At 44.6% G+C, this 25,666-nt stretch overlaps 1 protein-coding gene across 2 annotated transcripts in view; it reads right to left on the bottom strand.

Annotated features, from left to right (window-relative positions):
• LOC107123193 (arf-GAP with GTPase, ANK repeat and PH domain-containing protein 1-like) overlaps positions 1–25,666 on the bottom strand; it is a 440,455-nt gene that overhangs the window by 81,379 nt on the left and 333,410 nt on the right. Inside the window, exons 14-16 of one of the 2 annotated variants that reach the window (XM_015426385.1) lie at positions 14,955–15,011; positions 2,636–2,790; positions 431–521 (exon numbers count right to left, since the gene is read on the bottom strand). In XM_015426385.1, the coding sequence (XP_015281871.1) occupies positions 431–521; positions 2,636–2,790; positions 14,955–15,011 (303 nt within the window). The remainder of the gene's footprint in view (positions 1–430; positions 522–2,635; positions 2,791–14,954; positions 15,012–25,666) is intronic. The other variant, XM_015426386.1, reaches the window with a different exon arrangement.

Genomic DNA, 25,666 nt, shown 5'->3' with positions numbered 1-25,666 from the left:
TATATTTTAAAAAAACATCCCACTACAAGGAAGCAAAAACCGTAAGTAGTTTTCTTTATGAAATTAAAGTGGAAGAAAGAGGTAACTTTACAAGCCTACTAACTTTTTTTTAGACCACTTATGTTTCCTCTTCCTGGAGTAAAGCACTAATGTGCTAAACTGAAAAAGGAATATGAAATTTAAAACATTCTCCCTGCTCCAAATTATTCCAGACAAAAAATGGCATTTCTAACCTAATCCAGCAGTATATATTAATTAGGATTTATGCACCACACAAGTCGGATTCCCTTATGAACATGGACTAGCCAAAGGAACATGGAACATGATACCATTAGTGTACTGGAACATCATGTGGCAACTGAGAGACAGTGCCTAAGTTCTGTGAAGCTGAGGGTAACGTTTCTTGTGTAGAAAAAACAGTTGTACTTACTTTGTGCTTCGCAGTCCACACAGCGAGAGTTGCCTCTAATGCTCCTTATTGACTGAAGGGCCATGGCTTCATTCTGACTTGTCAGTCGGGACTGCGTATATTTAAAGAAACACACATGCAAGGCATTAAGAACCTGAAGAAATGGCTCAGACAGCACTACCATCAGCTACGCGGAAGCAAAGAAAGGTTTCAGAGGAGGGCTGAACTAGCCCGGCTGTGGAATAGGATGCCTTTGGTTTGAGAGTTGATGCTTCGGCTTCTTTAATTGTGGCAAGTCAGCGTCTTGACAAGCGCCGCTCACAATTTTCATCCAAATTTTCTGAGGGCTGAAGCTTTTCTTGAGCTTCTGGCAGTCTATATGGCATCTAACTAGAACTGTCAGAGGTGAAGGCGTGCCATGAGCACCCAACCTGACTGCCAAATATTCTCATTTTTAAATCTACAGACTGAAAGTATTTTTGGAAGACCGTCCCACGTTTATTTTTATGGTTATTTGTGGTTATTAGGGGGGGAATATTATTTTTATGGTTATCTGTGGTTATGAGGGGGAATATCAAGCAACGGCAAACAGCCCATTTTATCATTAAAGCCCGAGAGCTGAGCTGACCAGCTTGTGTTACAAATCGCTCTCCAAACTGGCTGGCTGGTGACCTCTACCGTGATCCAGAGAAATAATCTCTATAGAGGACAACTTTCAGCCTCACTCCCAGCTGAGTCCTGAGCAAATCCAACTCTCTGATTATGAACTTCTTGCCAGAGAGGTCCATGGGAGCCGAGGAAGTGCCTTCGTGTGAGCTGGTTTCTAGACAAACCACGATGCGGTCTCCTTTCGCCTTTAGAAATCCTAAATTGGTTGCCTGCTCATTTTACTTTACTCTTAAGTTAAGGGCTGAAGAACACTTGCTGAGTCACTGATGTAATTTGTTTTATTTAAGCACATACTTATGCATTTTGAAAGAATGCTTCCTTTCTCCTAGCCAAGGGGTAATAAAAACATTAGACGACTTCCCTGGTGTCAGGAGAAGACAGAGCGTGAAAACGCATTGAAAGGCACAGATTTTGGGCACAATGATGCCCTTTCATTAGAGGAAAACTCTTCACAATGGAAAGGAGCCACTGAACCCAATCCATGAGCCCCAGTCTGAATTCGCTGTGATTAGCAGCACAATTGTGTAGGCATGTTTACGCAAAAGTAAACCCCATTATGTTCACTGGGGTAAGTGTCCACAGGGTTGCACTCAGAGTCCTACTTACAGCAGTGGAATAAGTCAGCTGCTCTTTGTCCCAAAACTATATCGACAAGGCACTGCGCCATCCTGAGCACATCCCTTCCAAGTCCACTGCTTAGGATGGCACTGCTAGGCACAGCTATCTTAAACTAGACTGCGAAACATGACCTGCACAGTTCGGAGAAAAAGCATTCTAACAAAACTTACAGAATTCCCAGGTATTATTTGATAAGTAAAAAAAAAGTTAGCCATCTATTGACAGCAAAGAAGCCAGCGCCGGATTTCGTAAATAACTTCAGCAGACACTGTATAGTCCTTAAGGAAGTACAAGGCTTCCAGGAAGTAACGGAGCAGTTTAATTCATTTTTCATTATTTAAAAAAAGCCTTTAGATGCCCTTTTTTTGCAGACCAAGTAGCGGAAAAAATGTTCTTAGGTGTCGTTTCTGGGGGTTTTTTTAAGAAAAAGAGGTTCCGGAATTCTCAAGAGGGAAATGAAGTTTTCAATCTGTATCCTGAAAACTCATGAACCTTTAAACATTTTAAAAAGAATTTTGTTGAAGAGGTTCTGGAACTCTGTTCCGGCGCGTTCCCCCCAGGGAAAAAAAAAAGCCCTGCATGTTCTGGATAAATTTTAAAGCAGCCATCACAATTAATTCATAAAATCGGCATTCAAATGTGAAAAACATACATAACATGGAATAAGAAGGAAACGACCTTTAAAAATCTAAGTGTATTCATGAGAAACATACACCAAGATAAAATAAGTAAAACAATTATTCTAGATGCTGGCAATGGGGTGGATTCAACTGTCCTCCAAGGAGACTTAAGTGGCCCTTCTATTGGAGAAAGGCTTAAACTGGAGGAAGGATTCAAACTTTGCTTAGTGGAATGGCAGGTCACAGGGGTTGGGTTCATGCCAGGGATCTCTCCTTTCAACCCTTAAAGACTTGCGAATGGCCGAGGACATCCTCTAACCTTATTCTTGCTGCTCTCACAGGACTGCAGACTGGCCAGAATCTGGCTCTCTATCGCTTGCACCCAGGCGTCTCTTTCTTCATACGTCGTTGCTTCAAAGTGCCAAGTCTGACCCGTAAGGGACACAATGATGAATTCAAAATTTTCTTCTTGCTCTGAAAGACAATTGGGGTGGGGTGGGGAGAGAAAGGAGGTTAGGAACTGAAATTTACATTTGAATGAGCCAGTAAGCTATTCTCTCTTGCGCCACAAGATAGCTGCTTGAGGTTCAAGCTACATACCACGGCAAGGACACTTCCACGCACACTGAATAAGTGCACTTTCAATCTACTCTCAGTGCACTTTAGTGAACATTTGCAAGAGGGTTTTGCCATTCCACACAGTAAAATCCAGTTACAAAAATGCACTGAAAGTGCATTATTCGGTAGGTGTGCGAAAGTGCTGCAACCCCCCCTGCCCTATCTCTTCGTTTCAACTGGGGCAGGGGAGAGTGATGGGGATTTTTTCATGGGCCAATGGCAGGTGAGGGAAAGGAAGCCCCTCTTGGGAATGCAGCCTTCCAAAAAATGCTCTTTGCTCATCCACACAAAAGTTGGGGAACAGAGACACGAAACTCCATGTCATATCTTAGTGCGGCCCCGAGTTCAAATAACACCAGGAGATTACAGTATGAATGTCAGTGTATTTGTTTTAAATTATCATCACTATTTTCAAACACACACAAAGTTAACACAAAGTTAACACACAGAGCTCACTTCAAACTCAGTTAATGCAAATTTGCACCACCAACAAAATGTAGAGTGCTCAGAATTACATCAGAGAAGGATTTGCAAGCTATCTCCTGAGAAACTGACAGCAGCATTGCAGAGCAATTGTCTTACGATGCTCGAAGAAAGAAACAGAATGTCCCAAGGGTAAGGAGGCGACAGTGTTTTGTTTGGAAACAGAACATCTTTTCCCACTAACATCTCATGGGGAGGAAATTAAGGAGAACTCTTTTTGGAATGGAACAGCCTGTTCAATTTCAAACCTGTAATTCTACAGCAGTTAAACAGAATTCAGTCCTGTCTTGTGACCCCGGGGGGGGGGGGGGAATCCTTGACTGCAAAGCACACTTTTGGTGCTCTGAGAATTGGGAGGCTACTTCAAAATAACCAAGCAGTCACTGCAAAGGTACCAAAATGGGAAATGCTGATTCTGGATAAGCCTGTAGCCAGGAGGACGGAGCCAGTGGGTGCACTCTCTCACATCCAGGAATTAGAAGAAGAAAAACTGTATTCTAAACATGTGACATCGTCACATACCTCTCTTTTAAAGAATAAGAGCATATTTTTAAGAATATGAGCACTTTTTAAAAAAAAATCTGTGGCAGCTGTTGCTTCCCAGAAATGGAACCTCCACCCGCTTGGCCTGCCTTGCGGTGCCCATCCAAGATCCCCCCTGGATCAGGGTGTATTTCTGAAATTCACTTTATTCTTATGAAGATGATGTCACCCTGGACAAACTCCTCCCTTTAACTATACCATCAGATCACATCTTGAACTCTCAGCACAATTCTAAAAAAAATAATGGTAAAAAATATATATATCAAGGCATATGTTCATTATAAGTAGGTAAAAGCTTCTAAAATAAAATGAAGTTCCAATTCAACATATACATTTTGGACTAGCTATTCATAGATACCCAGGCACCTGGGTTTCACAACTGAGTTACAGAAGTTTTCTGTTGGCTATCTTTAATTCGTGGGGTGTGCTATTTGGGAAACATGGCAGCCCTGCCCAGCTAGGAAGCCTGTCTACTTCCGTGCTTGCAGATGATTATGCCCTAGTAGACGAGAAAGACTTGCGAAGGGTTACAGTAACACGTCCATCCCATGGTTTTATTTGAGGTAGGCAAAGACAGGATTGCATGCCTGCCTCAAGCAAGCTGTGTTAATATACCGTCCTACAGTGGCCTGTCCGGGTTTCACACGAAGACACACTTCTTCCTTATACTGAACCAGACCCCTTGGTCCATCAAGGCCAGTATTGTCTACTCGGACTGGCAGCCGCTCTCCAGGGTCTCAGGCTGTGAGCTCTTCCACATCGCCTGCTGACAGATCCTTTAAACTGGGGATTAAACTTGGGACCTTCTGAATGTTGAGCAAATGCTCTACCACTAGGGTTGCCAAGTCCATCTTCCACCCCCAGCGGGGGACTTTGGGGACGCTCCTGGAAGGGGTGGGGCATCCCCAACGTGATGACGTCACGTTGGGGACGTCTGCCGCCCCCCCCCCCGTGCGCCGGATCTCCAGAAACAGCAGTTCCCTGCACTTAAAGTAGCCGGCAGCCGGCGTTTCCCCTTTAAGAGAAGCTGCGTTTCCCTTTTAAGAACGAAGCTGGCTTTTCCCTGCAAGCTTGTGGAATTCGCGCTTGGGATGAAACACGGGTTGCACACCCTTAAAGGGAGAGAGATGGGTGGCTGTGGGTGTTGGGAGTGGGGCTTCCCCCGCCGGCCTTCTGGCCGGTGGCGGGTAGAACCCCCCCAAAAAACGGGGGGGTTGGCAACCCTATCTACCACTGAGCCATAACCCCTCCCGAAAACCAGCTATTTATCAGAAGAGGGATTCAAACCCATGCCTCCAGGGAGACTGTGACCTGAACACATCGCCTTAGACCGCTCTGCCTGCATGCGCCACATGTACATCGACTGCACATAGCATATCTGGACTCTCACCCACCATTAAATTGTGCATGAGAAACCGGTTGCTGTTCAAGGTTGCCAGCTTCAGCTTTGAACTGTGTGTGTGTGTGCGTGGATTTCTCCGGTAGTGTTTTCTCATAAGAGGGTAATGACAATTTGCCACTCATCTGTTCAGTGGGGCAACTGCTGCTCTCCGTGGGGGAGCAGGTAAACAACCCTATCCACAAGCAGGATGTTTTCTGCAAGGATTTGGGGCTTATTGATGTCATCTGGGGACCCCGAAATTAGCTCCCACATATGTGAGGGGTTTTGCTCAAAAAAGAACAAAGAAAGAAAGAATAAGAAAGGGCCAATCTGAATACAGTTAGAGACACCATGATCATATTCAAGAATCAAAACTAAACAGTTAACTTTTTAGCTGGACAATATTACAGCTTAAATCCCTGCGAGCCCAATCACAACATTTTATTAAACAGTTTTCCAAGTTTAACAGTTATGTATGGAAAGGTCTCCTATAATAGTATTTTAGCATCATCAACCTGTCAAAACCAACCTGCCCAATTACCCCAAACCGCATTAACAACAGTGAATATGACTCTAATTGTGTCCAGTTTCTATGCAGACGAGGTCCCACAAGGCTAATTTTGCCTCCTCGGGGACAAGCAACTCGGCCATCAAACTGATTTTACAAGGAAACATACTCATAATACCAGTCTGGGTTGTCACCATCCTTTCTTTTCTTTTCTTTTTCCTCCTAAAAGGTTAGTGGGCCAATTAGTCATCAGTTATTTGCTGGAAATCTAGCATACAGAGGGTTAATGGGCTGGAGGGTTCTGCGTTAGAAAAACAGCAGAAAGTATATGGCGACTGCCTTTATGAGATTTGGAAGAAACACACGCATCATAATCGGACAGAAAAATCCAAACTAGAAAGCAATCGCTGGAATTTCAGCACAAACTGAAATTCAACACTTTTCTCAATGATGGCGATCAACTCGATTAGATTTATCTTATCACAAAATGCACACTAAGGTGAGTGTTCCCTTGTTCCAGCAAAAGTGGGAATCCCGACATATATTCCTCCAGAGTAAAAAAGGGATATTTGTTGCCCAGTGTGTTTTTTGAACTCTCGGAAATCCAAATTTGTCAACATGATCCAGACTAATTGCAGCAGTCAACTGCGTAAAACTATCCCGTGGATATAGTTTGGAAACAGAACAGAAAGCTCACAAGAGGGCACTGGTACATGGAGTACATAGAAGAGAAGGGAAGTAAATAAAATAGGAACTTCAAAGGTTTGCTTTTAAACAAGTTGGACATGGATGTGGTGTGTCATGTGCTGTCAAGTCACTCTCAACTTATGGTGCCTCTAACAATGAATGCCCTCTAAAACATCCTATTGCTAACGCCCTTGCTCAGGTCTTGCAAACTGAGGGCTGTGGCTTCCTCTGCTTAAGTCAATCCACCTCATGTTGGGTCTTCCTCTTTCCCCACTACTTTCAACTCTTCCTAGCGTTATTGTCTTTCCCCCTGAGTCTTGGACTAAGAAGGATGTTGTAAGCCGTTAATACTTTGGCAACAAATTAGCAGGTTAGCCTTGTCCTCAAAGATCTGGTTCATTATTATTAATTGGTCAGTGAGTTTCAGCCCTTGGCTCATTTGCCTTCAGAGCTTCCTTAAGGCACTTCCAACAACAAACGTTCTCTCTCTCTCTCTCTCTCTCTCTCTCTCTCTCCAGTCTCCCCTTTTCCTGTGATCTTCTTTCCATCTTCTCTCTTCTTCCTGTGATCCCCTTTCTTTCTATCAGAACCCAGTTGAAGCATCACTGACCTTCAGCACTCTGCTCCCAGGCCCTTCCGGCCTTGTCAAATTATGCTCTGTCAATATGAAGAAACTATGGGTTGGATCCCACTAATGCACATAGGGAGGGGAGATTTCCACTGAATTCCCACCCCTCTCACTGCAGACTCCCCCACTCGTGCTGGTCCTGGGGTCCCCCGCACCAAGTAGAAGCAGTCTGGAGACCATTTCAGACTCCTCTGGGAGGCAAGGAAGTTGCACGTTGATAGAAATCCTTCTGTTAGCAGCAGTTTTTGGTAGACTCCGAGCTCCTGTTTAGTCACACTAGTATTTGTACTGATAATTATGGTGCCCAGAAAGCAGATCAGAACTAGAAGCAGCTATTGGGGGACTATCGGAATAAAGAACCTGGGTCTTATTCCACATTTCTTCTAGGAATGTGAACAAGTATTACCCAAACCAAATGGCTTTTCTTCCAGCCAGGGGAGTGCCTCCCACAAAGGAATAAGTGAGAACACAGTGGAGTGTGTACACTGTGTTCCAGGGCAAAGGATATTGTAGTGGATAGGATGCTGGGGTATGGTTTGAGGGGGGAAAAGGTAGACTTATTTCTCTGCTCAGCTCCAAATCTCACAGCATCTTTTGGCCTTACCTATTCTCAATGAGTCTACAAGGATACAATCCAGCACACTAGGGATGGGCACGAACTGGGGAAATGGAGGTCCGTCCTGGTTCGTGAGGTCACTTGAACCACAAACATCCACGTTTACCAAACTGGTTCGGCTCGTGAAGTTTGAGGGAAGATCCTCTTTTCTGCTGGGAGCAGCTCCCCAAGGCTTCTCGGGAGATCTTCTTTCCCTCCTTTCTGCTGGCACTAGCTCCCTGAGGCCAGCAGAATGGAAGGGGGGGGGAGATTGCCAAAGCCATTTAAAGGGAACACTCCAAAGCGGGGAGGGATCTAAAGGGATCACTGAATTGGCTTGCATCTCACTTCCTCTCGCTCCCCCTGCTTCCTACCATAAACCCCACAAACCTATGAAAACCATGTGGATGGTCGTGGATAGGGATGGGCATGAATCACGAACCAGCTATGTTCATCATGAAATTAGGTTCATGACAAGGTTTGTGCCCATCCCTAAGGCACACTCTGTATGTAATGCTCTGAGCATCTTCGAGGAAGAGCAGGTTCCTAATTCGATACAAATACAAAATAGGGGGCTGAGGAACTGACTGAACAAAGGACCCCCTGATTTCTAACAAAATGCATTTTTGGTTTATGTCTGCTGTGCAAAATAATCCAAGGCCACTAAGGCTAAGAAAAAAATGCATCCTAGAGACATCAGCTACTCTCATGACCAGTGTAGTCAGCCAGAAATGGTCTGCTGTGTGTTCATCCCACTAACAAATCATTGGAATTTCCCTGGAAGAATAACAAAGGACATTGCCAAAGAACCAGCTGAAGCCAAAAGGTGTTAATTTCTCCCCCAGGAAGAAGTCACTGATAATGTTAGCTTGCTTATGAGGGCTGCCACGGGGAGTCACTTAGAACTCTCTGAGAAAGAGCAAAGAGCACCAGCTTACACAAGCTTTTCCATCAGACAAGTTATTCTAAACCGAATCATGTATTTATTTTAAATATTCATAAATGTGACTTTCTCCCAGCAATCTGGAAGCCCAACGTACACATTTAAAACAATTAAACACAAAAAACCGAGCCAGCAAAACAACTACCAAACCCCATTTGCTGTTAAAATGATCACATTGCTACCCATCTATAGCTCTCCAAAGGGCCTCCTAACAATTCTGTTCTACAGCCTCTGAACGCATGAAGCTGCCTTCTACTGAACCAGACCACTGGTCCAGCAAGGTCAGAACTCAGACTGCCAGCAGCTCTCCAGGGTCTTTCCCATCCTTGATGACTGGATCCTTTGGAGATGCCGGTGATTGAATCTGGGGTCTTCTGTATGCCAAGCAGATGCTCTACCCTTGAGTCACGGTCCTCCTCTTGAAAGTCATCACCAAAGAGGCCTTTCTGAAACATCCAGGGGGGGTCGTCCACAGCACCCTACACCCCAGAGCAAGAGGAGAGGTTCAGACCGAGAAGTAGTCCATGCCAGATGGAGTGAGAGGCAGTCCCATGAAGGGTCATCATCAGCCAACACAAAGCTTACAGAACCGAGGCAACGTGAGCCCTAAGGGGTGCTCCTGACAATTGGATCTAATTGCAGTTTCCCAAGTTGTTTTCAAGAGCAGCCCCATTAGGAGCATGTGGCAATAAACCAGCCTTGACGCCACTGTCAGTGAGGCCAGATTAGCTAGGTCCAAAACACTGACCAGGCACAGCTGGAACCACAGCCCCTGCAGATGTGGAGGAGTTGCTGCTTGGACCACTTACTGAGACTGTACTTGATTCTAAGCAAAGCTCCCTCCTCCCCAAGCTGCCTTGGGGGCAGGAAGCTTGGCCAGGAAGCAAAGTAAAAATCTTGTAACCAGTTTTTTTTTTGGGGGGGGGGGGTTCCTCAAGCACCCGAGAGACATCCATCATTCATGACTGTCCTCCCACTTTTCTTCTGCAACTCTGTCCACTCCTCATCCTCCTTGTCCCTTTTACCTCCCCCCGCCCCCAAGCACTAATAAGGAGGCTGGTAACAGCAGAGCCAAAGAGAGCATTACAGGCTCACACTTTGCCCAGATAGCTCTAGCACAGTGCTTAGCTACAGGGGGCACTGGAAATATTCCATGCCCCCTCTCTGAATTTCAATCTTTCTGTTTAAAATTTCAATCTTTCTGTTTAGAAACCAAAAATCACACACACTCTAGCCTTTTCCTTGTGGAGATATAAGGGGAAATGTGATTGCCTCCCCAAGGGTGGAGAAGAGGAAGCTGAAATGGAGCTCTGGGGCTCTTATCCATTTTGCAGCTGCCGAGGTCCATCACCTGCTTTCTCTCACCCCTTTTCTTCCTCTCCTCTGTAATGGCAGCAGTGACAAGTGACTGCAGCGGGCAAACAAAACAAAACAAAACAGGATAGATTTGTTTGCTTCAGGAGCAGGCAGGGCCACAGTTCAGGGGGGCAGGAGGAGAAGAGTGAGTCCTCCATTGGACTCAGCCTGGTATCTGTGCCTCTGAGCATGTGCAAAATGCATTTCCCTCAAATGAACTACTACTGTCCTCACATGTCCCAGGATATGAGGCATGGTGCCCAGGCAGGCTTAAACCCCAGAACCCCTCACTACAGAAATACTTAACTATAGAAATCAAGGGCTGGGGAAGGGAGGGAATAAGATCCAAGAAGTTTTAAACCCAACCACCTCTCACAACAGAAGAATAAGACATTTGGGATGATCTAACCCATCTGTGCGGCTCTGCCTGTGTGGTGCGGGGTCATTTGGCGCAGCCCTGGTGCAAGAAGAGGCTCTGTGTCCTCCAAGCACTGGCAGGTCCTCATGCTCAGCCATTCACCCCCTGGGGCTCGCTTGCCACCAAAGACACGTAAACCAGTGCCTTTTATTCAGACCAGCCCAAGTTCCATCACAATGTGCAAGCTTCGCGGTCCTGCACGACGCTGAATCAGGCTGGCTGCAGAAAGCACCACGGCTTCTTATGGCCCACGGTGCAAACCTGTTCTTTTTCAGCAATGCAGCTTTCCCCGATCTTGCCATGGTGCAAAGTAGCTCCCCTTGCTCCACAGCCCCCCCGGTACTATGCAAAGCTGCCCTGGAGGGTGTGTGTGTCTGTGGCACTTCCATGGCCCAACCTGGCGGCTGCAATCCACTCAGTATTCTCAAGCCTACCAGCAAGCCTGGAGTGCTTTCCCTGAGAAGCCTCCCCAAGCGCATTTCTAGGCAACTGGACACAACCCGGGCTTGGAAGCTCACACAGAGCTACAGTCTTCACTGCAGCAGAAAATACTGGCCAGGTGAAGTTGCCCCGGGGGATTGGGTTTCGGTGGGGTAGCATCAGAAGCCAGACTGGGAAAACAGTCAGCTCGCTTGCCCGCTGCCCTGGCAGGCGCCTCACCAGGGAAAAGGAGAGCCGGCTGGAATGAGCTCTCTGCGGAGAGCGTACCATCCGGCTCTCCTTCTCCTGTAGCGAGGCAAATGAGCGCGGCTGGCACTCCCATCTTTGGGGACAAGGTGGTGGGGCGGGGCTCACAACTGAGGGGGCGGGGCTCACAACTGAGGGGGCGTGGCCCCAAATGCCCCACTGTAGATACGCCCCTGGGTATTAGGCAATGAGCTCCAAGGCCAGAGGAGCAATTGACAGGCAGCCGTGACTCTGCTTCACTCATTCTTGGAATTAAGTACAGTCTCAGTAAGTGGTCCAAGCAGCAACACTGGAGAGCCATTTTCCCTCCCACCGTACAACATCCCAACAGCTGTGAACTCAGGGTTCTCTCCTCCTCTGTGTTATCCTCACAACAATCCTACGAGGCAGGCTAAGAGAGAGAATGACTGGCTCATGGTCACCCAGTGAGCCTTCTGTGGTGGACGGGGATCTGAAGCCAGGTTTCCCCCAGCCCATTCAAACACTCTAACCCCTACACCACACCCTGACATCACTGCTGGAAGCCTTTCTGCTAGCCGTACAGTTGCCAGCTTCCTGGTGGGAACTGGAGAGCTCCCAAAATTAAACTGATCTCCAGACGACAGAGATCCGTTCCCCTGGAGAAAAAGGCTCTTTTGTAGGATGCACCTAGGGCATTATACCCTGCCGTGGTCCCTCCCCTACCCACCCCCCCCTCAGATACTACCCCTCAAATCTCCAGGAATTTCCTAGCCCAGAGTTGGCGACCCCAGTTTTAGCTGTCCTGTTACTAAAGATTATTACTGCCTCTAAAGTGACTGAAGTTTCATATATGAAGTATTGAGGGTCAGATGATGCTACAATGGACTGCTGGAACCTCTCTTCTTTTGAATGGACTGCCAGTCTGGGGCCAGGAGACCACACAGGAATCCAGCACCGAAAATTCCATTATGCGTCAGTCGATAAATTCAAGTTGTATCGAACACAGGACTTAGATTTAGGTTTCGGCTGTTTCATGTCTCTCCCCTCCCCCCAAAAAAATAAAATTTCTGATTATGGGCCTTTGGGTGGCAGCGGGGGGGGGGGGGGGACACAGTTCTTTTGTGCTACTAGGGATGGGATCCCTATCATCGGGACGTGGGTGGTCTGCCCACCAGCAGTGCCCTCGGCCGTCTCCAAGGTCTTGGCAGGTGCCCAGCCACGCTGACTGCTGAAAACCAGCCTCTCGTAGGGTTGCCAACCTCCAGATGGGGTCTGGAGCAATGTTCCCTCTAAGCTGTGGAGTCTTGTGAGCAAAAATTCTACTTTGTGAACTACTGGCATTAAAGTTGTGAGCAAGTGATTTGGCTGCTGCATGAATTAGTTTGTTCTGGAGCCATCCTTCCTGAGCTAAGACAAAAATATGTGAGCTGGAGGCTAAAAAACTGTGAGCTAGCTCATACTAACTCAGCTTAGAGGGAACACTGCTCTGGAGATCTCCCACTTTTACAACCAACCTCCAGGCTACAGAGATCAGTTCACCTGGGATCCCCTGGAGAAAATGGCTGCTTTGCAGGGTGGACTCTCTGGCACTGCACCACACTGAGGCCCCTCCCCTTCCCAAACCCCGCCCCTTCTCCAGGCTCCACCCCCCAATCTCCAGGCATTTCCGAATCCAGAGCTGGCAACCCTACCTTTCAGCCATGGGCAAACTGCATTCTGGGTGCAGCTCCCTCTCTCTGGTCACCTCCCTAAATTGCTCTCTCTTTCCATCACCTCCATTCCAATAGGGGAGAGAAGAACAGCTAAAGGCTGTCCAGGATGCATAAGAGACCAAACGGCCTTTGAACAGGTCCGCCCTCATGACGGCTCTTCAGTGATGTTCAAGGCAGGATCACCAATGTTTTTTACAGAGATCTGGCCTCTTCGTCTGAAGGCGTCTGAGCTCCAGCTCAATACACATTTTGTACACAGTGGGATCTGCATGACCCTTTCTCGTCTTGTATGCAGAATCCAGCAGGTGTCATTTCAAGTGCGGCGTATATGTTGCTAGGAATTCATTAGTCTCGTGGTGGCAGAGAAAACAAGTCTTTAAAAAATCCCCCCCCACCACCAATGTCACTAACTGGGAATGAATCAGACCTATAATTAGAAAAAACCTCACAAATGAAAACTGTCAAAAAAAACCCTCCGCCCCCAACAAACCAGAGAGAGCTTGAAAGGGAACTCTTCAGGGAAGAATTTTATGCAAAGAAAAAGAACACAAATGGCTTCCTCTCTGATTGCATAAATGCCAGTGTCTCGTAGCAAAACATGTTAGCCTTTGAGATGGCACCAGAATCATTTTTTTTGGGGGGGGGGATTTGCCCCCAATCTTCCTTATTTATTTATCTTCGGCAACTAAACAATTTGTGCCTAATCCATTCCCACTTTCCTCCTCTTAAAAGCCCTCTGAAAGATTAAAAAAAAGTCACAGAGGTTGTAGCTTTTGTTATTGTAAAAGGTGACGATTTAAACTTTTACAATGGGAAATAAACCAAAGCTATGGGGGAAAAAAAAGGCACCTTAACAAGTGGCTGTAAAAAAAGCACTTCCATGTCCCAGATACATTTCATCTGCTGGTGTGAGCAAAGCGACTTGCTGGGGCTACAACAGCAATTGTGCAAAAAAAGAAAAAGAAAAAAAAAAGGCTGAGGTATAAATCAGTGAAGGTTAATGATCGGGATGTGAACAGAGGGACTTGTTTACAGAAATAGCGTGCAATTTAAAATTTACAAGAGATTTAACGCTGTCGCTTCTCAATCACTAAAATCAACAGCCCAGAAAACGGTGACATTATGGGAAATATTATAGCCATAATCATCCCAAAATAAGTTAATTAGTGGAAGGGAACGTGATTGTGATTACTTGACCCATTTTGTTTTGCACTTAAGTGATAGCCCCCCCCTTCCTTCCCCATTACGGCCAGATCTCTTTTGCATCTCCTATGCCGTCCCCCCTCCCCCCTCCAAAGGTGGAGGAAGGTTTCCCTCTCTTTTCCTTGGTTTCCAAGTAATAGCGACCTTTCACATTTGTAAAAAAAATAAAAAAATAAAAAGGGGGGCAGTTTATAATTGCATTGTTCAAATGAAGGTGAAGGAAAAGAAATCCAATCTGCTATTATACAAACGCCATGATGGCTGTCTTCACGGCAAACAGCGATGGAAGTCAATTTGTGAACTTTGGCACCGGGTGACCTTTAGAAAATACAACAATATACAGAATTTACAAGCAAGAGTAGCACATGCAAATAATGGCTCTGACTCTGCCTCGCTTTTTTGGATTAGAGCCACAGAAAGCATTATGGAGAATGCTTTCACAAAACAAATTAAGACTGTTACTTAAATGTCAAGGCACACTATTGTATTTGGCTACAGATCATTACACCTGATACCAACACTTTAAAAAACTGTAATAACTTGGGAAATATTACACTGAATGCCCACATGTATAAAGCAAAAATATAAAAAAAAGAATGAAGAAAATGGGTTCTCGAAGTAATTTAAACATCACTACTCCACGACTGGAGGGAAAGGTCAAAATTTAAGTAAACTGAAAGGAACATGAATGGCAAAATAAAACACACAAACAGAAAGGCAAAAAGACAAAAAAAGAAAGAAAGGAAAAAGGTCTGCAAACACCACATGAAAACACACATGCTTTGGGCAAATTTTCTTTCTAATCCTAGATTTAGGGGGAAGGTGAAACAATGAAGGCACAGATTAGAAAGCCAGTGGATACTTGAAGGGGGGGGGGACTTGGAAGTTTGTTACCTTCGGTGTTGGTGCTGCTGCTGCTGTATATATTTCGCAGGCTACCAACACGGTTTAGTTTCCATGCTTTGCGTTTGGCTGCATCCAGAGAGCAGAAGGGGGAGAGAGAGAGAAAAAAAGAGAAGAGTAAAAGAAAAGGAAAGAAAAGAAAAGAATGAAAAAAAATGGGAGAAAAAAAGGTTGAAGTAGCATGTGAAGTAAAATTACGAGCAAAAAAAGGCCTTTTTTGTTCAACGAAGAGGCTAAGCATTGCACGACGTTTAAAGCTCAAAAACGCCAAGCTTTTTTCAAACTGGAGGAATATTTTTATTCAGACACTCCCCGCTTCTTAAGAACGTCAAAGCAGTCTCGGACTGTACCTGGACTGCCAGATGATGTGCAAGACAATGGCAGAGAAGGTGTTCCATCGCTTTCTGAACCCACCATACACTAATGAGGGTCAGCAGACTGCAACTCCGATTAATTCTCGGCATTCGGCGCCATGCTAGAACCCCCCCCCTTCCCCAAAAATAATTAATTGGGCTGCATAAATAAGAAGATATTTGGAACTATAAAAGCTTTAATAGCAGGTGACAGAGCAATACATTCAGATAATGCACAAAGAGCCTCAGGCACATTTTGTTTGTCTAAATGTTATTTGCTTAATGACGGTTTTAACTTAAGTAAACAGTGTCTGTATGCAAATTCTGTGCTTCCCCAGACACACGGAGTATAAATTCTTGTTTGTAAATGCAACATTTCTTAATTACAGTGTTACTGTTCTCTCTAGTTCCCCGCTTCGGTTTGGGTCTATGCTGAAACTGATTTGTCCGCAGGAGAAAATATGGGAAAATTCTAATTTCAGAAAAGCCAGTCCTGCCAAAATCTCACAACCAAAACCGAAGATTTGCCACTAAAGGGCTTCTTTTATGCTTCCCCTTTATTTTATATCCTGCTTTTCCTTGTGGCTCAAGGCACCTTACAAAGCACAATTCAAAGCATACAGAATGAACTAAAACCCCAAATAACTGTTATGCCCCCCCAAAGATACATACAATCTACACCCCATTAAAAGCCTTTGCAAATGAAATGGCCTTGCAGCACCTCCCAGAAATTTCTAAAGACACCCTGCCCCGGAAGCACTTTCCACAAAGCGGGAGTGACAAGGAAGAGGACACTGACTCTGGCTGATGCCAAATGCCCAACCTTAAGTGCAGGAACAGCTACTTAGAGGGCTTAAAAGGCATAACCAATGCTCCCTCTAAGCTGTGGAGTCCTGTGAGCAAAAATTCTACTTTGTGAGCTACTGGCATTAAAGTTGTGAGTGAGCGATTTGGCTACTGCATAAATTAGTTTGCTCTGGAGCCATCCTTCCTGAGCTAAGAGAAAAATGTGTGAGCCGGAGGCTAAAAAACTGTGAGCTAGCTCACACTAACTCAGCTTAGAGGGAACACTGGTCATAACCAGAATCTTGAACTGGACTTGGAAACAAACCAGCAGCCAATGCAGCTGTTTTAGGACAGGTAAGATGTTCTTGTTGCCTGCCGCGCTCTGAACCAGCTGAAGTTTCTGGGTTGTCTTCAAGGGCAGCCCAACCCAGAATACATTACAGTAGTCCAAACACGAGTTTCAAGTTGCTTTGTTACAAGCTCACTGTGGGTAATAACACAGCCCTGGGTGCTATCAAACAAGTGCCAATGAAATGATTCCATATCGGAGGTTGCGCTTTACAATGAAATGGCCTGTCTAGCTGATGGGAGATTTCAATATATTATGGGATAAGACCCAGGAAAGTGTGGTATCTTTTTAAAAAAAGAGTTTGTGTGTGTGAGAGAGAACTGTTTCTGGGAATCCCCATGCAAACTTTGAGTGCTATAAAACAGATCGTCTGTCGGACTGGCTCAGAACAATGATTGGGACCCTCAGGTAGGTCATGGCGCCTCCCCTCCCATGTCACAAGTGCCTATACAGCTTCCATTTTTTCTGCTGCTTTTGGGAAGGATGTGTACCTGAGGCACATGCCTGGAGTGCAATGGCATGGTGTCCATGGTGGCACGCCCCCTTCCTTTTTTTGCACGCACACTGGGGGAAATGTGCAAGGCAGCAGGACAAGGTTCTTCTGCAGTGGGCACATTCAGAAATTCCGGCCTCTCTTCTTCCTGTCACATGACTCTGATGTCACATGTTTTGGCTCAGTGGGCCCCTGCTGCCGCCTGGTGGTTAAAGGGGGCCTTGGGGCTGCAAAGGCTGAAGACCCCCCCCCCCCGGGCTTAGAGAAAAAGGTAATTAGCTCTAGAAGAATACAGAATAAATGCATGTAGGCATGAAATCTACAATCAATATTATGGAGGAGCACATCTCAGTTCTAACCATAAGTTGCTGGGTTTTTTTCTTTTTGGGAACTTGGGGGGAGGACACACAGGGTTGGCTCCATGCTCCCCCCCCCAACATCACTGTAACGACTGTAAGTTAAAATTAAACCATACACCTGAAAGCTGTAATTGCTTCCTTTGTTTTGTGTTGTTAGAAGCTGCTAAGTGAACAAACTCCACAGTGTTACTGAGTAGGCTGAATGGCGGCACGTCTTGCCAACAAATGGAGAGGAGAGCCAAAAGTGTTCGGAGTTTTTTACACTTGTTACTCTTAGGACAAATTCCACATGTCTCTTGAGGAGGAATGAAGCAGCACAACAGACCCAAAGTTTCCCAGCTGCAAAACTTTTCCTGCAGAGAATTTACATATAGATAGGCAAAGCGCCCCTCTGCCAAAGGAGGCAATCTGCAACACAAAGAGCCCCTTTGCCCCGCCTGTTCTTATCGCTCTCCATGCTTCAATCACATAGGAAAGTGTGGATATTAGTACCAAGAAGTGATGCTGCCGCCTCATTTCGTCTTAGGTTATTGATGAAATAATCAATGTCGGTGCTTGCTGGGTAATTCCCTTTTTTCCTTCTAAACAAATGAATGCTTAGTAGCCAGTCCCGAGGTCCCCACATGTGCTGGTGCGTCTGCGTATCAGTTTCACTCCAGCTGCTGACTTACAGCACAGTGCTATCTTGACTCACACAAAGTGTTCCCAACAGAAGGCTACAGAAAATGCCACAGGAAGCCTCCAAAATCTGGAAGTACGGGTATGACAAAACCTTCTGCAATAGCCAAGTTTGTTGGACAGGACAAAAAAAGGGGGTTCTGGTCTGCACCCTGTAAGAAATAAGCAGGTGGTTTTATTTTGCCCAGATGTGTCAAAATAGAACCTCCGTGAACTCACTGAATCACTGCGGTCATTATTAACTTGACTTCTATAGAGAATTCTTAAATTCTACAGAACAACAACAACAAAAAAGGCTGCTTACTGCATGCTCAACTTTCAATTATTTCCAAATAAAAATGTAGGTTCCGAAGGTCAAATTCCTGGTCTTCCAAAACAGAATGTGGCTTCTGACTACCAACCTGGAGACCCAGACAATAAAGACAGAGGCAATGAACTAGGAAAAACACAGTACCGCTTTCTCAGGGTTGTTATATTTTGAGGAAAGCAGAGACCAGAAACCTGCAACCATCTGTGTGTGATGAAGAGAGGGGACAACCCAAGGGGTGCCAGGGGTGCCCACATTTTATTTTTTGGGGGGAGGGAGAGAGGACAAGACTAAGCCCCCCCCTCAGTTTGTCACAGAACAGCTCTCCAGAGCAGTGTCAAGGGCTGTAATCCAGAGAACCCCATTGTTTTCATACAAAAAGGATCCCTGGCTTGCGGCAGGCACTTGTGTTCATCTGTCCTAAACAACAGCAACTCTGTATGTATGTATGATCACAGGATGACCTGGATGGCCCAGGCTAGTCAGATCTCAGAAGCTAAGCAGGGTCGGCCCTGGTTAGTACTTGGATGGGACACACCACCAAGGAAGGCCAGGGTTGCTACGCAGAGGGAGGCCATGGCAAACCACTTGCGTTTGTCTTTTGCCTTAAAAACCCCATGATGGGGTCATTATACATCAGCTGCAACTTGAAGGCACTTCGACCACCATCAGGTTGCTTTTAGACAAAAATTGCTACAGATATGGTACAGGCAGAGAGTTCCAGACCAGGTTTCAAGCTCACTTTACTTCATTCTCAAGGGTAACTTGCTTCCTACAGAATATAACGGCTGAACTGCAAGAGAGCATCTATATTTTAAAATGGGAGTGCCCATTACCTCACACTCCAAATTCTTCAAAGTTGAATTGGAATTTCAGAGTTAAACATAAAACAAAAAGGGGGGAATCCTGCAACACAAAAATAGCATGCATAAGAATCCACAAAGAGAAAATGATGCCTTAACCTAGATTCTTAGAAGAATGTTTGGACAGTGATATATATATATATATAACCTTGTCACCATACAGGAAGGATGTCAGGGGGCAGGGAAAGGACTTCTTGGTAAATCCTAGAGAAGAAGAAGAGACTGGATTTATACCCCGCCCTTCACTACCTAAAGGAGTCTCAGAGCGGCTTACAAACTCGTTTCCCTTCCCCTCCCCACAACAGACACCTTGTGAGGTAGGTGGGGCTAAGAGAGCTCTGACACGAACTGTTTGTGAGAGAACAGCTCTGAAAGAACTTGTAACTGACCCAAGGTCACACCAGCCGCTGCATGTGGAGGAGTGGGGAATCAAACCTGGTTCTCCCAGATTACAGTCCGTACCCCTAACCACTACACCAAACTGGCATTGCCCCAATATCATAACATCACTTCTGGTTTTTGCTGGAAGTGATGTAGTGCACAGGCACAACGCCAGCATGTCTTCCACCTTCCCCCACCACACATGAACACATATATGAAGCTGCCTGATACTGAATCAGACCCTTGGTTCATCACAGTCAGTATGGTATGGTATCCTTAGACTGGCAGTGGCTCTCTGGGGTCTCAGGCAGAGGTCTGGAGATGCTGGTGGTGGAACCTGGGACCTTCTGCAAGCTGGCCTTTGAGGTGCAACAGGATGGACTGCCTGGAGGTCTCCTGCCACAGTGTACCTGGCACCCCTACCATACAGTCAATCTAGTATGTAAGGCACACACAGCTTGCTCAGAAGGAGAGAAGATACAGGGAAAGGTAACAAGTGCGTGGACAAGCTTATGTGAGTTAGAGATAACTTTGCAGTTAGTTTGTATTTGGTCAAGGAAAAGCAGCAGATCAGTGGCTATCCTACAGAAATGTTTTTTATGTATAAAGTATTATCTTCAGAAAATAAAAGCGGAGAACAAAATCATATAAAACCAATTTACAAAAAACCAAGTTCAAAGCAAAGAGACTGAGTATTTTTCCGCGAGTTCCCTGCAAAATTGTCCTGTCTGATCTGCACATTTCCCCCTCAGGACTCAGGAATTTCCTGGGATACCAACAACTGTATTATAGCAGTACTCTTGAGGAATACAAATATTTTGCTTCCCCAAATCCTGTGCATACACTATTACATATTCAAACAAAACCACAATACACTATTTACAGCTTTTACAGTATTTCATCACTGTAAAAAAAAAAAAAGCAACTTGTTAGTCTCAGCGCCGCTCCCCATTTGACGGAATCCTCTGGTGATCAGATAAATAGTCCTCAGATAGCTGATTAAAAAATGAAGTCGCCGTTACGTTGTGTGTCTATGCCTTGTCAGGCATGTTGGATGTTAATGTGTGCATGAATTATGTCCCTAGAGTGTGCTGAACAGAGCAGATGAAAAGAGGCCCACCACAGCCCTCAGCATCAATTAGCAGACATAATAGGGCCTTTCCACCTTCATTGGAAAAAGGGGCTGTGATCAAACCCGTGTGCCACTCAACTCTAGTTATCATATCAGCACAAAACAAACAGCCTCCTCCATTCACACCGTTTTCTTTCCTGGAAGATTTCAATGTGCTAAGAAAAATCTAAGGCCAGGCTCTCCAAATATGTACATATCAGACTTGCATATTTTATTTTGTAACGTATACGCCTATGTATAATGTAAGCCTTGCATAAGGGCATAGGAACAGCTCAGAGACAGAATGAGGTCCATTGGTATTAAGCCAATATTGGGTCCTCTTGCTTTAGAGTAATTCCTGTCTACCTTGGCAATTTTGCTACTATTGCTCTGTTCCTCTTATTAGCATAGATTTGTTGAGCAAAACATGTACATTTTCTGCTTAACAGTAGAAGGGAAATTATACAATATGCATTCAAAGTCATTCTTACACCATCTGAGTTGCTGTTTGAGAAAACAAAGATGACATATCAAAAATACAAATGCCAGTTATAAGCATAGCCATACCTTGTTGCCTTAGGCACTGGCAACTACACTAAAGTCAGGTATGTTTTATAGACCAGATAGTGAAGCACAAGCCAGGAACACAGAAAAGCTTTCCAGGTTGCACAAAACAGTCATGTGTGCCTCAGAATAAAGACGTAAAGTTTCCAGATATTTTTAAGCCGCAGAAAATTATGAAACAAACAAACAAAAATGGAAAAATTAAAATATATGCAATATCTACTTTCCTCTGAAGCCTAAACTTCTTTTACTGATTGAACAACATAAAGTGCATCATTTATAACTTAGTGAGTATATAAAATTTAGCATATTTATGGAATTTAAAAAATGGCAAACGCTTTAGTTTTCTATTAAAAACACTGGAAGTATATTCGGTCCTTGAGAAAAAGCATATAGATCTTAACTTTGCCATCTGAGAGGTAGGAAAATTCTGCAGTAAACAAAAGGAAGTGTATTATTTGGACAGAAACTTTACCAGAGTCGCAACAGGCAGAAGTGTCAGCATGTTTGGACTTTATATAATGATTAATATTAACTGTTGTGAAAACTGTAATACTTGAATAATTTCTTTAAAAATATTGTATATGTTTAGAGTGTAAGAGGCTTCCCCACCAGTACTCCATAGAAAATACTGAGAAAGCCCTCAGACCTTATCACGATGCACATTTGGAATGAGAAAAATGCTTTGTAAGACAAGGTTTTTCTCACTTGAAAAGAGAAAATATCTCATGGGCTTTTTAATTGCTTCTCAAATGATCCCTATTTTGACATTCTTCAAATACATTCATGCTATATGTTTAGAGTGTGAAAAACTTATTTTTTCACTTTCTAAAAGATAAAATATTTCCTAGGAGTTTCTTTTCATTATTCTCCTGAACTCTGCAATTTTTCTACTGGAAAAACTGGGGGGAAGCCCCTCCCCAGTTTTTCCACTTGTTTCTGGGCCTTCACATCTGTACCACAGAAATTATTTTGATCCACCCAATAGAATCCAAGTTGTTTAGTATGTTTCTCAGCAGCAAGCTTCTTCAAATGAAGAGCTGAAATGCACAACCATGCATCTGAATCTAAATGCAACTTCACCTTTAAAGAGGGTTTGTCTTAGTAATCAATTGATGGTACAGAATGGTCTTCAAAATATGACATTAAAACCTTGATATTTGAAAGTTTGCTCTAGCATTTTGGGTTCCAACTTAAAAAAAATCAGAAAAAGGATGTTGGCAAAACAAGAACTACGAAGAATCTCTATCCTCTATAGTATTTAATCTCAACTCCATTTTGGTAATACTATTATTTCATTGATTTTTAGTGTGCTGGTTTTCCATCGACATAGATTTAACAAGGGAGTGGGAATAACCAAGCTAGTTATTAGTAAAAAAAATAAATCCAAATACTTCAATACATTAATCGTACTCATCATCTGCAAGTTATTAATCGGCTACATTGAGCATTATTAAAGTCAGAAATGCAAAACATAAAGAAAAAAGTCACTGTTTCTATATAACAACACATTCTCCTGTAACTATCTGGAGTATTACTAAAACTGGGATTCAACCAGGTGGAAAAGGGAGTCAGGAATGCAACAAAGAAATACATAAAAATTTCCAACCCATTACTGAAACACTAACAAAAAGAGGCACCCCCCCATACACAAATCCCCCCCCCCCGGGAGGCACTGTGGGCCCTTTATCCATACAGGAAACACTCTGGCCACCTCTTTTGCAATGCCTTTAAATTACACTATCATATTTCAAAGGCAATAAACAGCTAAGAAAACTAATTAAAGGTATACGTATTTGACAGTGAGTAGACATGCCATATACTGGGGCCATAATTGCTCGACTGTGATCACTGGACCACCAACTTCAAACGCTGGGCGCCAAGAGCAGGACTGCATGGGCTCTATCAGCTTCTAAGGTCAGCTTCTCAGAACCAGCTTCCTTGACGAGTCTCCTATTCTTACGGTACGGCAGCTGGAGGATGGCCTTGCATCTTCAGCCGCTGGGAGCCTGCACCTGGATGGAAGCTTCTGAGAAAGCTGCGTACTGCTCTTCCTTGCTTGCTTGGGGAAGGAAGTCTGTGGAGCAAACAGCCAACCTGCCAATCAAAGTATATCTGGATATCGTTGTCAGTTTGGTTTTTTTTTTTATAGCTTGGCCTCCGAAAATGCATTCACTTGGACAAGGAGAGTATGGCCCTGTTGACTGTCCTGGATCTCTCAGTGGCTTTTGATATCACATGAACACATGGAGCCGCCTTATACTGACTCAGCCCATTATCTGCTCAGACTGACACGGTCTCCGGTAGAGATCTCTCACATCACCTACTACCGCATCCTTTAAACTGGATGTGCTGGGGATTGAACCTGGAACCTTTTACTAGGGATGGGAATGAACCTCGTCACAAACCTAATTTTGTGACAAACACAGCTGGTTTGTGGTTCCCTCCATGTAGTTTTCAGAGGTTCATGGTGAGAAGCGGGAATGAGAGGGCTAGCTGAAATGGCTTGCATCCATCTCAGCGATCCCTTTAGCTCCCTCCCCACTTCCAAGCTTTCCCTTTAAATGGCTTTTGCAAGCTATGAGCGAGTGAAGTCCAAGCAGTGAATTCACCTGGAAGTGGTGAACTCGCTGCTTGGACTTCACCCCCATGCAGTGCTGCTTGCTAAAGCCATTTAAAGGGAATGTTCCCTTTAAATGGCTTTTGTAAGCAGCACTGCGCATGGGTGAAGTCCAAGTAGCAAGATCCCTTTAATTGGTTTTTGCAAGATCTCCCCACCCACTCCATTTTGTTGGCGTCAGGGAGCTGCTGCCAGCAGAAAATATCTTCCTGCCTTCCATTCTGCTGGCCTCAGGGAGCTTCCCCCAGCAGAAAGAAGGGAGGGGAAAAACCCCTACTGCATAATGGGGAGATTCATGAAGGTATGTGGTTCATGTGACCCCATGAACCATGAACTGGGACAAATCTCCATTTTCCAGGTTCATAACCATCCCTATCTTCTACAAGTCAAGCAGAGGTTCTACCACTGAACTATGGCCCCTCCCTGGCTATATAAATTATCCTGCCGGCCTGAGCTGGGGCACCTTCTTGTAGAGCTTTTGCTTTCTCCTAACTGATATGATCAGGACAATGGTCTAGAGGAACTGCTACATCCTCTTGCTGGGAGTTCAGTTGTGTTCTTCTTTACATCTGAACCCGTTGAAGCGATCTACTTTCTTCTATAAGGTCTGTTAGGGTCTAGATAAACTGAATAACTTGATACTAACATGGCAGTTTCTCACAACAAGAGCAGTGCTACAGCTAGTGAGATGGAAGAAATGCCTGTTCCAGACAGGACTTACACCCTCTTCCCAAAGAAAAGCCTGGTAAAGCTCCTGAGCCCTTTCCAAATGTTACAATTGCAGGTACTGTGTGTATCCAGGTATGTGTGCTACTTGCAATCCTCCCAATATGAGTGGTCACCAAGTTGTGTGGACAGTGGTGCCATGTGCATTTCCTATGCGTGTACACCCTTGGTATGCATGAATATGACCAATGGAACATCCAATGATCTGTATGCACACATAGGAGCATTATGCACATGGTAAATACACACATGGCCCTTCTTCAACAACATGGCAACTATGCATATCAGAAGGATCTGCATATAGCTGGTAAACTCCAGGTATGTGTGACTGTAATGTGTAAGGTTTTAGAGAGCTAGGTAGAATTTATGACCAAATTAATGTTCTATCCACTTCAGCCAACTCACCGCCACAATCACTCCAAGGTCAGAAAGATCTGGCTTTTGTGGTACGTAGCCTAGTAACCTCCTGAATACATTACTGTAGAGAACTTTATGTGGAGCTGCCCTTGAAGACAATTTGGTGGCTCCAGTTTAGTCAAGAATGGAGTACCTAGGTTTAATTCTGGAGGTGGGTGCAAAAGACTCCTGTTCTTCATGAGTTGCATTAGCAGCCAGTTTAGCTCTAAGGTCAACCTTTAAAGTTGTCATGGCTTTGGTCAGAGATGTTTAAGAGAATGCCTTTCTTTTACATTCCCTGCTACATACTCAGATCTGCAGGAGGCAGTCTTTTAGTGGTCCCATGTGACCATCAAGCTGGTGGCCTGACAGGGCCTTTTCCATTGTGGCCTCCATACTCTGAAACCAGCTGTATGATGAAATCAACAGAACCTGACTGTTTTAGAGAAGGGACTGAAGACCTTGTTTGTTTGTTCTGACGGATTTGGTTGGCCAGCAGTGATCTGTTATGACTGCTGGTTTTGGTTTCTATAAATAATAAATAAATAAATAAAGCTGCAGCCTTAATCTTGTTTGAACTTGATGATCTCTTCCTAGGAACCAAATGGGTAATTAAAACTGATGAGAGTTAGATAGACACAAAGCTTTAGATACATCTAGTTAACCATGAGATGAGATGGGGACGCGGTGGCTCAAAGGTTAAGACACTGAGCTGCAGACTGGAAGGTCAGTAGCTTG

Source organism: Gekko japonicus, unplaced genomic scaffold, assembly GCF_001447785.1.
Source record: "Gekko japonicus isolate JY-2015 unplaced genomic scaffold, Gekko_japonicus_V1.1 scaffold769, whole genome shotgun sequence".
In the NCBI taxonomy this organism is placed as follows: domain Eukaryota; kingdom Metazoa; phylum Chordata; class Lepidosauria; order Squamata; family Gekkonidae; genus Gekko; species Gekko japonicus.
Note: the sequence above shows the minus strand (reverse complement) of the source record. Positions and strands in the feature narration are given on the sequence as shown.